General features: G+C 45.0%; 1 protein-coding gene across 1 annotated transcript in view; it reads left to right on the forward strand.

Annotated features, from left to right (window-relative positions):
- Positions 1 to 10,291, forward strand: part of impg2a (interphotoreceptor matrix proteoglycan 2a) — a 31,702-nt gene extending 21,411 nt beyond the window's left edge. Inside the window, exon 18 of the mRNA XM_063212878.1 lies at positions 10,258 to 10,291. Coding sequence (XP_063068948.1) covers positions 10,258 to 10,291 — 34 coding nt within the window. The remainder of the gene's footprint in view (positions 1 to 10,257) is intronic.
- The last annotated feature ends 2,054 nt before the right edge of the window (positions 10,292 to 12,345 follow it).

Below are 12,345 nucleotides of genomic sequence, written 5' to 3' on the forward strand. Positions count from 1 at the left end.
AAGGCCAACTCACAATGGACATGTGTTATCAGACAATCAGAGAAGGGCTACTCTGACTGTGAATGCTCTCTACCAATGAAAAACAGGCTGACTCAGCATAGACATGCTCTTATCCAAGTATGAAAGGCCATCTCTGAAAGGACGTGCTCTCAGGCAATATCGAAAGGCCAATTTGAGATGGATATGCTTCCTACCAATCGAAAAGGGCCAACTGGATACATTACTTGAAAACTGTTTGTATCAATGTTAATGTGCTATCCTGAATGACCTTGAAACATGACACAAAGAGTTGAAGAACTGTAAGACACTAAACTTATTCTTTAAACTTGAAGACCCTTCACTCCTGGACTAGCAGCAGCTAAATGAAGCGAGGTAAATGATCGCAGAGGGACATGCTGACAGTTTTATTTCTCTATTGTAGACCACTCCCTAGACCATGTGAGAAAGGAGTCCCATGTCAAGGTGTGAAGACGAGTCAATAAAGTGTCACCTCCCCAGAGACAGTGAAAGTGTCAAAAGTCTTGATGAGACCAGGGCTCTAAATTAACTTTTTCCATCACCAGCCAAAACGGCTAATACATGTCATGCTTACTAGCCAAACAAACACTCACTAACGGGTCAAAGTGACCAGTAGGTTGGTCTTTTCAACTAGCAAAATTTAAATTTCACCAGCATTTGGCCGGTTGGCTGGTGTTCATTTAGAGCCCTGGATGAGACCATGACATACCTTGCAACCATGACTGTGTTCCGTCATCTCAGAGTAACATTTTGATAGCATAAGTAGCTAGCTTTGCTGCAGCCCTAATGTACAGCATGTGTCCAGGTGTAAGGTCTGTCATTTGAGCTGGTAGAGAGGGTAGATAGACACAGAATGTGACTGATCTGGTGTATTGGTGGTTCTGAACCTGACTGTTTGTGTGCGTGTGTGTGTGTGCAAGAGCACGATGGGCTTGACTCGAGGGAGGTGCGTAACTACATCATATAGGGGAGGGCTTTCAGATGACTTTTTCCTGGGCCTATTTTCCTAGCTATCACGCTAGCTACCAGCTACCACGCTCTTAAAAATCCACCCAGAAAACTCCATTATAACACAGCAAACAGTGCTCACTGCACACAACAAAATTGCATTTATGCCTCATCCATGCAAGGGGGCAGTCCCAAACAGCACCCCAAGGGAGCAGTTTACACTGTGTGCGCTGTACACACGTCACATGGTTTACTACAACTGAAAGAAAGAGATAGCAAGCTTGTAACCATGGACAGTGTGTGTGTGTGTGTGTGTGTGTGTGTGTGTGTGTGTGTGTGTGTGTGTGTGTGTGTGTGTGTGTGTGTGTGTGTGTGTGTGTGTGTGTGTGTGTGTGTGTGTGTGTGTGTGTGTGATCGCATGGCTCTCTTATCAACGTGACCTGTGCGTCCCCGCTGTGACACTCTGTCTTTACCTGCTAAACTCCCCAAGAGGATTACAACCAGTGAGAGTGTTACCTCCAAATCCTTTCTGGGCCTATAAACCCTCAGAGCTGTGTGTGTGTGTGTGTGTGTGTGCGTGTGTGTGTGCGTGCGTGCGTGCGTGTTGTTCCCCTTCTGTGCTATCCTATCCTTAACTCTGTATAGGGACTCCCTCGTTCACAGATCGCACACAATGACGACCTCTGGAAAAAAATTGTATACAATATTTATTGTTAATGAAATGCATCGCTGCTAAGATCTGCTGCACTGATCTTTTGCCGGGCCTGGGACAAATTAATCGCAAAGGGGCCCCAACCAGTTTACAACTTAGTAGTTTGCCAATGGGAAACAAGTTTGATCTCAAGTTGCCTGGGCCAGTGACATAATTGTGGAATTGTGCAAATGTCTTCTTCAAAAGGCAAACTCGTTCTCAAGTAATGCCACCTGAAATATCAGACACCTTCAGCAACTTTGTAATGGGCTAGATATTTAGTTCTTTCTGAAAATCTTTTTTTTTCCTCTACAAGTCTGAGGCTGGATTTTACCATCTGGCACGCGGCATCCTTCCCCCAACCCTTATGTTTGACTACCCTGTTCTAGAGGCTTGAAAAACACTGTTTGCTTCACGTTATCCATGTTGCCCATGTTGTTCTGCAGAGGGGAGATGTAGAATAGCATAGGGCAGGGAACTGATGGTTTCATGACTATACATTACTTTGCCTTTATCCAAAACAACTTAAGAGCTGTTACTTGGTATTGGTCCCTGGTGCAATGTGGGGTGAGGTGCCTTGCTCAAGGTCCGTTTAGCCATGGCTTCCATATTGGCTAGCGTGGGATTTGAACCCGAAACCATCTGCTCCCAAGACCCATGCCCTCACCACTAGGCCACAGCGGTTCCATCTGCTTACCAGCCTGCCCACGGCTACCCAAGTCTGCCCAAGTACACGACCGCCCAATAACAGCAATGCGTGAGTGCAGTGGCTAGGTAGGGTAGCAGAGGGTGGGTGGATTCCCCAGACACTAGGAGCACATGGTAGGGTTAGGATATAGTAGGGCAGGGCAGAGTAAGGATGGGTGGGATGACATGTAGATCAACAGCAGAGCTCTTCGTGACTGTTGATGTAGCAGCATATTGTAGGGTAGGGATAGAACAGAGCAGGACAGGGTAAGAGGCTACCTTCCACATAGCAGCATATTACAAGGGATTGAGTGCGATGACTTGTAGACCGACACCACAGCTAGCAACACATGACAGGGTAGGACAGAGTAGAACAAGGCAGTCAAGGACTAACCGCCCCATACAGCGCCAACACATGGATGGAAGAGGGATGCAATCGAGCAGGGCACATAGATCGAGTGCAAAAAAGCATACCTTCCCCATAGCAGCATGCCAGAAAGGATAGAATCGGGCAGGGCAGAGTAAGATAGAGTGGGATGACTTGTAGACTAACACAGCTGTGCCATTTACAGTACTGACAGCACATGGCAAGGAAGGGATAGAGTAGAGCAGGGCAGAGCAGCTCTGGTCCTTGTTCCTCTTGACTCTTGACTGCTGACATGGCAGCACCTGGCGGGGTAGGATAGACCAGACTGGGGCAGTGGAGGATGAGTAGCGACACATGCACTAGCAGCACATGGCAGGGGTAGGGCAGGGCGGGGCGGGGCAGGGCCGCTCGGTTCCTTGTTCCAATTGACTATTGACTGCTGACACACTCACGCAAATTAGGCCAAGCGAAGCAAACTTCGCCATTCATTTGTATGAGGGAGTCGAAGGCAAACAAACAGGAGTAAAGCAAAGCGAAAGACACTTGGCCATGTTTAATATTATGTGGATGAGGAGCGAATTGCGCCTGAGGTGGACAATCAAATCGACAAAATACATGTTTCCTTCTATTTGATTCCCTGCGACAACAACCTGATGACCCGTTGAGCTGTCAGAATGGAAAACTGATTTGCGCCTCTCTTCGCTCTTGTGCCCGTTTCGCCTGCATGTTTCCTCGACGTGACACAGCAGCACATGGAGGGGTAGGACACAGCAGACTAGGGCAGTCCAGGATGAGTATCAGCTCCATAGTAGTACGTGGTACTTGGTAGGGCAGGGCAGGGTAAGATGAGTGGGATGATGACGTTTAACTAGGATGATGGCATAAGCCCCTGCTGACTGAGGAAGGAGGTTGGTGTGTGTGTGTCTGTGTATGTGTGTGTGAGTGTGAAAGACAGTCAGGAACATGGCGCAAAGACAGGCTAGCCCAGTCACTCCTGGTTATGGTCGTCGGACTAAAGCAATTACCCCCGGATTCGGTCGCCGGGCCAACCAAGTCAACCCCCCAGATTCGGTTGCCGGGCCAACCAAGTCAACCTCCAAATACGGTTGTCGGGCCAACCACATCCTCCAAATACAGTTGGCAGGCCAACCAAGTCAACCCCCAGATACGGTCGCAGGGCCAATGCAATCACCCCCGGATACGGTCGCCAGGCCAACTCAAGTCAGGAATGGTTATGTCTCCTGGCTCATCCTGTTCAGAGTGCCCACGTGACCCTCACAAGCTCATAAGACATACTTGACCTCCACTCCACTCCACTCCACTCCGAGTGTGTGTGTGTGTGTGTGTGTGTGTGTGTGTGTGACTGCATGTATGTGTCCCTCTGTAAATGTTAACCTCTGTATGTTTCTAGACAGTACAAGGTCAAAGAAGCCAGCGCTGGACTGGACTGTTGTGGAGCGGTCATCTCTCACCCACTAGGTTCTAGCTCTGACTTGCAGAGGTGTCAAAAGTAAAAGTAAGAGTAAAAGTAAAGTCATGGTGTAAGTGCAACACTAGCACATGATATTAAAAAGCTGTTATATTATTTACTCCATTGCACCTAATGAGACAGATTAAATATTTGAAAAACCTGAATCCTGAAAAGAACCCGCCACAAACTTGATCCCTCCAGAACAGAATCAGCTGATCCAAGTACACAGGTCTACTGGTTACTCAGATAAGTTACCTGTGTTGGAAGTTACCTGTGTTGCTTCTTATTTTTTACTTTTACTTTTACTTTTGACACCTGTGCTGACTGTATATATACAGTATGGTATAGCGGTCAGTAAACACAGTTTGGTAGGTCGGAGTGGGTAGCGTAGCATCACATTCTGGACCTTACATTCTGGACCATACAACACAACTATCTCCAATGGACCGCCTCCATATGACATGACTATGTGTAAAGGGGCCCCAGGTTCAATGGACTGCCTCCATGTGACATTAATATGTCTAAATCTGCATTCACATACGTTACTCACTTCTCGCTCACTTGCCTACTCGCCGCTTGCTCATGGAACATTCGCTAAACTTTCCTGCGGGTTTAACTGCCAATGCGAAAGCAAGAAGTACCATCAGTTATCCAAACTCTGAATTCCAATTGGTCACTCGCTTACTCGCCTCACTCGAAGTTAAAATATTTTTATCTCGGAACCCACCCGTATCGCATCGGTTGTACTCTCCTCACCTCGCTGGAACACATAGACATTCTATTGACTTCACGCGCTGAGCGAGTAACTACTTGCGATGTGTGTGAAGGTAGCTTAAAAAGGGCCCCTCATTCACAACACAAATCCACTTGTGGTGCCCTTACTACCTGGGCCCTGGTCCAAGGCTGGGGTTCTTTATCTAACCCAGATCCCAGTCAGATCTGAACCTGATTGTAACCAGCACTGAACAGGACTCTAAAGGACTGAACTTTAGCCAGCAGTGAACCAGACTCTAGCCAGCTCTGAACCGAACAATGAGACGAGCCCTGGATCAGAATTACAGCCCATTTGCATTCTGTTATGATCAGAGATGACAGTCTGTGTTCCTATCGTGTATGTGTGTGCGTGTGTGTGTGAAAGAGAGAGAGAGAGAGAGAGAGAGAGAGAGAGAGAGAGAGAGAGAGAGAGAGAGAGAGAGAGAGAGAGAGAGAGAGAGAGAGAGAGAGAGAGAGAGAGAGTGCATTAGAGAGAAGATTTGTTTGTTAGGCAGCTAGATTGGGGTGTGGAAGTGGAGGTGTGTGCACATTTGTACACAAATTTATACAAACACGATCACACATACACACACACACACACACACACACACACACACACACACACACACACACACACACACACACACACACACACACACACACACACACACACACACACCAAGACGAACATGGTCAATGATTTCTGTGCAGTGTACATATCAAGAATTATGAATGTATAATTTCATGTTTGTATCATATCATTGTATATTATGCATTTATTTAACCAGTAGACAGCTGTAGTCATATTGTCCTCTGATAACAAAGTGTGATTAATAAATGTGTAATGTGTAAGATTATGATTTTCTAAAGAATATTTAAAATGTAAATGATGAATATGAATAAAGATGTTTTCTACTCAATGTAGTGTGTGTGTGTGTGTGTGTGTGTGTGTGTGTGTGTGTGTGTGTGTGTGTGTGTGTGTGTGTGTGTGTGTGTGTGTGTGTGTGTGTGTGTGTGTGTGTGTGTGTGTGTGTGTGTGTGTTAAGCATGAGTGTACAAGTATGTGTATGAGTGTGAGTGAGTGTGTGTGTGTAGGCTACCTGTGCCTTCCAGCAGGGTTTGCAGTGGATGCAGCAGGTACAACAGCTGTGTGCATGCGTGCGTGCATACGTGTGTGTGTGTGTGTGTGCGTGCATGCGTGTGTCCATAAGGCAGTGTTGGGATTAGGTGGGGTGTGGCGGCCGGTAAAACGGCAAATCTCCGCCTTACTTTATAGATTAGAGGGCATTATAGGGACCTGTGCTCAAGGAGACGGTGTGTGTGTGTGTGTGTGTGTGTGTGTGTGTGTGTGTGTGTGTGTGTGTGTGTGTGTGTGTGTGTGTGTGTGTGTGTGTGTGTGTGTGTGCCGCTTTGATCTGATTGATGTGAGGTGACAGCTCACCTTAAAACTAAAGCTGATGGCACCAGCATCCCACAGAGAGAGAGAGGGGGGGGGTGGATGAGAGAAAGTGAGCTGTAGAGAGGTGTGTGTGGGAATGAGAGAGAGAGAGAGAGAGAGAGAGCAATAGAGTGAAGAGGGAGAGAGGGTGGAAGAGAGAATGTAAGTTAGAGAGGCTGTGAGAGGGGGGCCAGAGAGAGAGAGGGAAATTGACTAACTAACAGTCAGACAAATACACTCTCACCCTCAACTGTAACAATGTCACACCTGTACTTAAAGGACCACTTCAGTCAATTTCAATATGCTGTTGTATTCCTCACACTACCCTTGACTTGTCAGTACCCGGTGATGCCACATTTTTCGGCTAAACCCTTTCAGAGATATGAACTATTCTAATGGGGTACCGCTATTTGCTAGTTGTCTGCTGATGATGTATAACCTTTCGGATGTTTTTAGGGATAAATAAAAATGTTTTTTTGAAATGTAAACAAAGCACTGCCCCTATTACAATGACCAAGATCTCAGAAAAGGCTGAAGAAGGAAAAAAAAACCTCAGGTACTGACAAGTCCAGGGCAGTGTGAGCATTACAACTGCATGTTTAAATTGACTGAACTGGTCCTTTAAATGCAGGGCAGGGCATTTTGTGCAAGGATCGGTTCACCAGGCATTCAGAGAGACAATGGAGTCTGTGACATTTTTAGTCATCTCACATACCTGCAAACTTGTCACCTTTCGGCGAAATTCGCCGTTTTGATTTCAAAATAGGTGACTTATGTGAATCGTGCAGATCCGAAGAGTTTTTTTTTTGGGGGGGGGGGGTTGTGCGCGGAAGTTCTGAAGGGTAAACAGCTGCCTGTCTGATATACGTAAAGACGGCGAGATTTCCTACATTACCCATAAACACTAGTCATGATGTAACCCACACCCATTGGCTGCCGTTTAATCACAAGGACGAAGCTTCACATTCACTGGCTGCATGTTTGAAGACTTGAAGCCCGCGCGGAACCGGTGTTGATAAATAAAATGTCAATAAGAGGACGAGCGCGGATTACTTCGGTTTTGTAGGTTTTCAACGGGTGATAAAGAATGTGGCAGTGGTTAATGCAAGGTTAGGTGTCGGTGAATGCAAGTAATAACTGTAGTGACGCTGAAATGAAGTGGTGGTGGAGCGAAAACGGCTTTACTTGGGCTGGACAGAGCAGGACAGCGCTGGGAGAATAATGTCAGCGTAGCTGTCAGATTCCTCGTCTGACATTTGCCAAGTCCTCGCAAATGCATACGATGGAGTTGCCGTTTCCTAATAACGCCCACGCGATCGCAAATACCCTGCATGGATTTGACATGGATGTGCGAGTAAGTGAAAAACAATAACAAACAAAACAAAAAACTACCGACGTTATGAAAGTAAGTTCTCCGTGATGTTATTGTTTGTTTATTTTCGACATATAGTGTAGGCTAGTAGCCTACTTGTCATTCCTAGCGCATGGTAGTATATTTAATCCTGGAGGAGTTTAAAGTCCTAAAGCAACAGCATAACGCGCATAATAAGATAAGACATCATACACGTTATTGCACACGTGTGTCTGTGTCTGTGAGTGTGTTCTCTCCTGTCCTCCTCTCCCTTCATCTCTTCTCCTCTCCTCTCTCTCTTCTCTGCATTGTCCATGGTATTTGACTTGTGCTGTGTGTGAAGTTTGAATGATACTGTGTGGAGGATGTGAAGTTTTGTAGTGTGGTTATGTGTTTTTGTATAGCCTATGTTAAAGGTGTAGTTTGTGTGACGCGTGTTGAAAGCATGCTGTGTTTGTGTGAGGTGTAGGCCTAGGCCCTACTGTGTGTGAGGTTTGAGTGATGGCGTGTGAGGTATGCGTTGGGGCTCGCGATAGTTTGTCACCTTTTTCAACCCTCCTGAGTTTGCAGGTATGATATCATATGAGCTGTTTTGACTGCAACAGCCAAAATGCTTTTCTTAGATATGTTTCTTGTCACCCCTTGGATAATGCTGGTAAAGGCAAGGAGACTCAACAAAAGGACACTAACAAGCAAATTTGCAAAAGTATAAAATTGCAATCCTTATTTTTAGATGCGTCCTCCTAGCATCTCAATAAGAGGGTATGTCCGTCCATCTGTCTGCCACACACGCACGCACACACACACACACACACACACACACACACACACACACACACACACACACACACACACACACACACACGTCCGGCCCGTTACAGACATGAGTGGCCCTAAATACTGCTGTGCTTTAAAACCGCAATAAAATATGAATTCAAAACTGCTAGAAAATGTATTAAATAAAATAAAAAAAAGAAACAGGGTCTTGTCTTCTCTCTCAGGGTCTTGTCAATTTGGTGGTGTTGTGAAGAGGTGTGAAACTCTTGACATCTTTTTCCAAGTAGCCTACAAGTAAAAATCTCTGCATCAGTAGTGACGTGGTGAAGGTGCAACTTTTGACATCAAGAGTTTCTGCATCAGCAGTGAACTGGTTTGACCCCTCACTCCAATAGTGTCCGGCTGCGTCCTGCGTCCACTAAAGACACGCCCACCTCTCGCTCGAGACACGCCCTCTCGAGACACGCCTACCGGTAGTGGCAGGAAACAGGATTTAGCGCCGCCATTTTACGCCAGACCAAAGTGAGATGTGTGCATAGAGTTGCATACGAATTCAAACAGTGAATATAAAGTTGTTAAACGGTATTTCATTTATTTTCAGACGGATTTTAACTCTTCATTGGAACTACATTCTCACTCAGGAAAAGCAAAAATCCGTAGTACAAACCAAATGTTGTTTCAGAGACGGATGACAGGAGTTACTTGTACATTTATAATTTCTCATTTTGGGGATATTTTTCATATAAGGCAGTCATGTCTATGTATAGACAGTTTATCTGCATTACTTTACACAAAGTTAAAGTCAAGCGTGTGTTTATATCATCTATCACGCCCTCCAGGAACCACGCTTGAGTCGAGTTTTAGTTACTGATGGATGATCACTTTTATTTCTTTAATCCATGTTCATTTTTCGTGCGTCTTTCATCCACCGTCAAACTGACAGTAAAACACAACACAAAAACAGAAATCAGTAGGGAAATCATAATCCCAGACAGAACGCAAAATAGATCAAACACAACAAAGATAAAAGAAAGAAACATACCTCGCTGGCTGCGTATTACGTCAAGAGGGCATGAGACTTCAACTTTGTTAGACCATTTTCAGCTTCAAAATAATTCAAACTAGCCCGCGGCTTGTAGCGAGGCCGCGAGCATAGTCAAGTCCATTCACATCTACTAGCCGAGTGGTACGGCGCTTAATAGTGTCCGTGAGAAACACCTGACATGACTCACCCAATGACGCAAGCCAACTTAAACAAACGCATTCTTGGACATAAAGAAAAGTGAAATATAAAGAAATGAAATGACAAACAAAAAATAACAAAAACAAATAAGTACAACAGTTACACTCCCACCAAATCACATATTAATTGATTTCACACAAAAAACACTGCTTAAAACCTTGATTTATTCTACCTTGATTAAAATTACCCTTAGCACGAGTTTATTACCCCTTTATAAAGGGATTTAGAATTTCATCTTCCCTCAAAGTTTAACCCTTCGAATCTTCCCATCAGTGCTTGAATAAACGTCAGCTACTTTAGCTAGTTTCCACTGATTAGGCCTACGGGGGGAGCTATGAATTTCTCTTTTCATGGTACCACACGTGTCTCTGTTGCAATTTTCCACTTGGTCCCAAGCAATCTAAACCACACTGTGTGAAGGGAGGAGTAAATTATTTTCTTTCTGTTGGCAAGTCTGTCATCCTTGGATTTTGTGTGTGACCCCTGTACTTTCTACATGTTGTGCATTTGTAGATGTGAGACCGGACTGCGCTACTACAGCCAGTGATCCAAATTCCATTAGAACGCAACTCATTCACGGTCATTCCTTTTCCTTGATGGTGAACCTTTCCATGATGATGCTTAATAAGCAGAGAGGACACATGACTGATCTTTGGTAAAATGGCAGGATGTTCGGTGTGTGGATGACAAACTGACTTTGCCAACCGTCCACCAACTCTAAGTACACCAACATTGTCTATAAATGGACTTAATTTGCACAATTTATTTACATGGTCTTTGGGACTTACTTCACTGCATTGTTGAATGCCTTTGATTTCATTAGCAAATGCCTCAGCTTGGACTGACTTGATTATAAAGAGTTCTGCCTCTTGCCTTTCAGCTGGACTTGTACTATTAAGTTTGGGATTCGCACCCTTTAGCCGTCTAGCATGACGTTTAAGACGAGCAACAGCCATCACTGCTTTTCTCCAGTCAGAAAACTTAGAGAGACGATCCAACAGTGTCCTCTCTTCCTTCACAGTAGTGCTGAGCACCTGGACTTTAGGAAGATCTGGAGTGTCATCGAGCTCTCCCACCGTCTTGTCTTCCGGTGGTAGCTGCTTATTCCCTTTAAGATGCACTGATGGTTTGTGTTGAGAGGTTACTTGCTCCACTATGATGCGATGACTCACTGCAATTGAGTCACAGCCATGTTCAGGATGTTGGACGTAGCTCACTATACTCCAACCTAGGTCTGTTCTTTGAGCAAAGGGTTGATCTTCATCTCCACATACTACTTCCCTTGGCATCAGGGCTTGTGGGCAGTTATACCCTATCAACAGGCCGATTTCACATTGCTTTTGTGGAGAAATGAGTGGTGCAAGATGTTTCAAGTGCGGCCATGCTCTTGCAGTGTCTGGAGTTGGGATATGGGAACGTTTGGCCGGGATAAACTCACGAGTATAAGCTGTCGGCACTGTGATCCTTTTGGATGAAGACAGCCCCCTTATCTGTAGTTCCCTGAGCATCTTACAGGATGTGATGGTTCCCCTTGATGACATTGTTGATAGTTTAAGCTTTACTGGTTCTCCTTCCAACTCCAAATCGTCAGCCACCTCTTCTAAGATAAACGAAGAATCACTTTGTGAGTCTAGCAATGCATAAACAAGTCGTTCCTTATCTGAGCCATATGAAACATACACAGGTACTATTGCTGACGTTTGTACACTGTGGTTATCCAGCACAACCCTGTGAGATATGGCTTCTGCAATGCCATCTTGTGGTGTAGAGGATGAATGTCCTTCACTGGAATTTACCACCTCAATCTGTTGCCTTTGTTGTGGGCGATCTTCATGTAAAGGAGTAGGGTGGCGTCTTGAGCAAATGTCACAAAACATCCTCCTGGGACAGTTCCTGGACTGATGTCCAGGATTTAAACAGCCAAAGCACAACCTTTCATTCTGAACAAATTTTATTCTGTCAGCAAGTGGCCTTTCTAGGAATGTTAGGCATTCTTGTAGGCTATGGTCTGTTCTGTTACAGAGAGTGCATGTGGTGGAGCCCCTTTCATTTGTACTGGTGTAAAAAGTCTTTGCACTTAAGATTTGAGTGGTAGGAACGGCTGAACTTGAACTCTCATCCTTAGCTTTATTTATCTCACAGGGTCGCAATGCTTCCTGAGAGGTTATTGGGTTGCAAGCTATGGCAGCCTCCAATGAAAGAAAGGTAACAAAATAACTTAAACTGGGGAAAGTGCCATGTTCTAGCTGGTACTGTGTAGCGCTTCGATTCCATCTGAGGCTCAGCCAATCAGGTAACTTGGCAGCAAGTTTTTGATTTTCCATTGCATCATTAAGTACATGGAGGTTCTCATTTTCCTTCATAGCACAATTACAGCTTCTTAAAAAGTCCACAAATCTTCTTAATTCTCTGCTGTCTTTATTGCTTACTTTCGGCCAAGTATACAGCTTGTCTCTGAACGCTTTAGCGATGACAAATGGCTGACCATATCGATCATTGAGCAATTCCCAGGCTGATTTGTAGGAGTCGTTTGAGTTTAACAGAAAGTTGCCCTCCAAGGCTTCGCTGACAGCACCTCCTACATATCTTTGAAGAAAGAAC

Source organism: Engraulis encrasicolus, chromosome 13 (assembly GCF_034702125.1).
Source record: "Engraulis encrasicolus isolate BLACKSEA-1 chromosome 13, IST_EnEncr_1.0, whole genome shotgun sequence".
In the NCBI taxonomy this organism is placed as follows: Eukaryota; Metazoa; Chordata; class Actinopteri; order Clupeiformes; family Engraulidae; genus Engraulis; species Engraulis encrasicolus.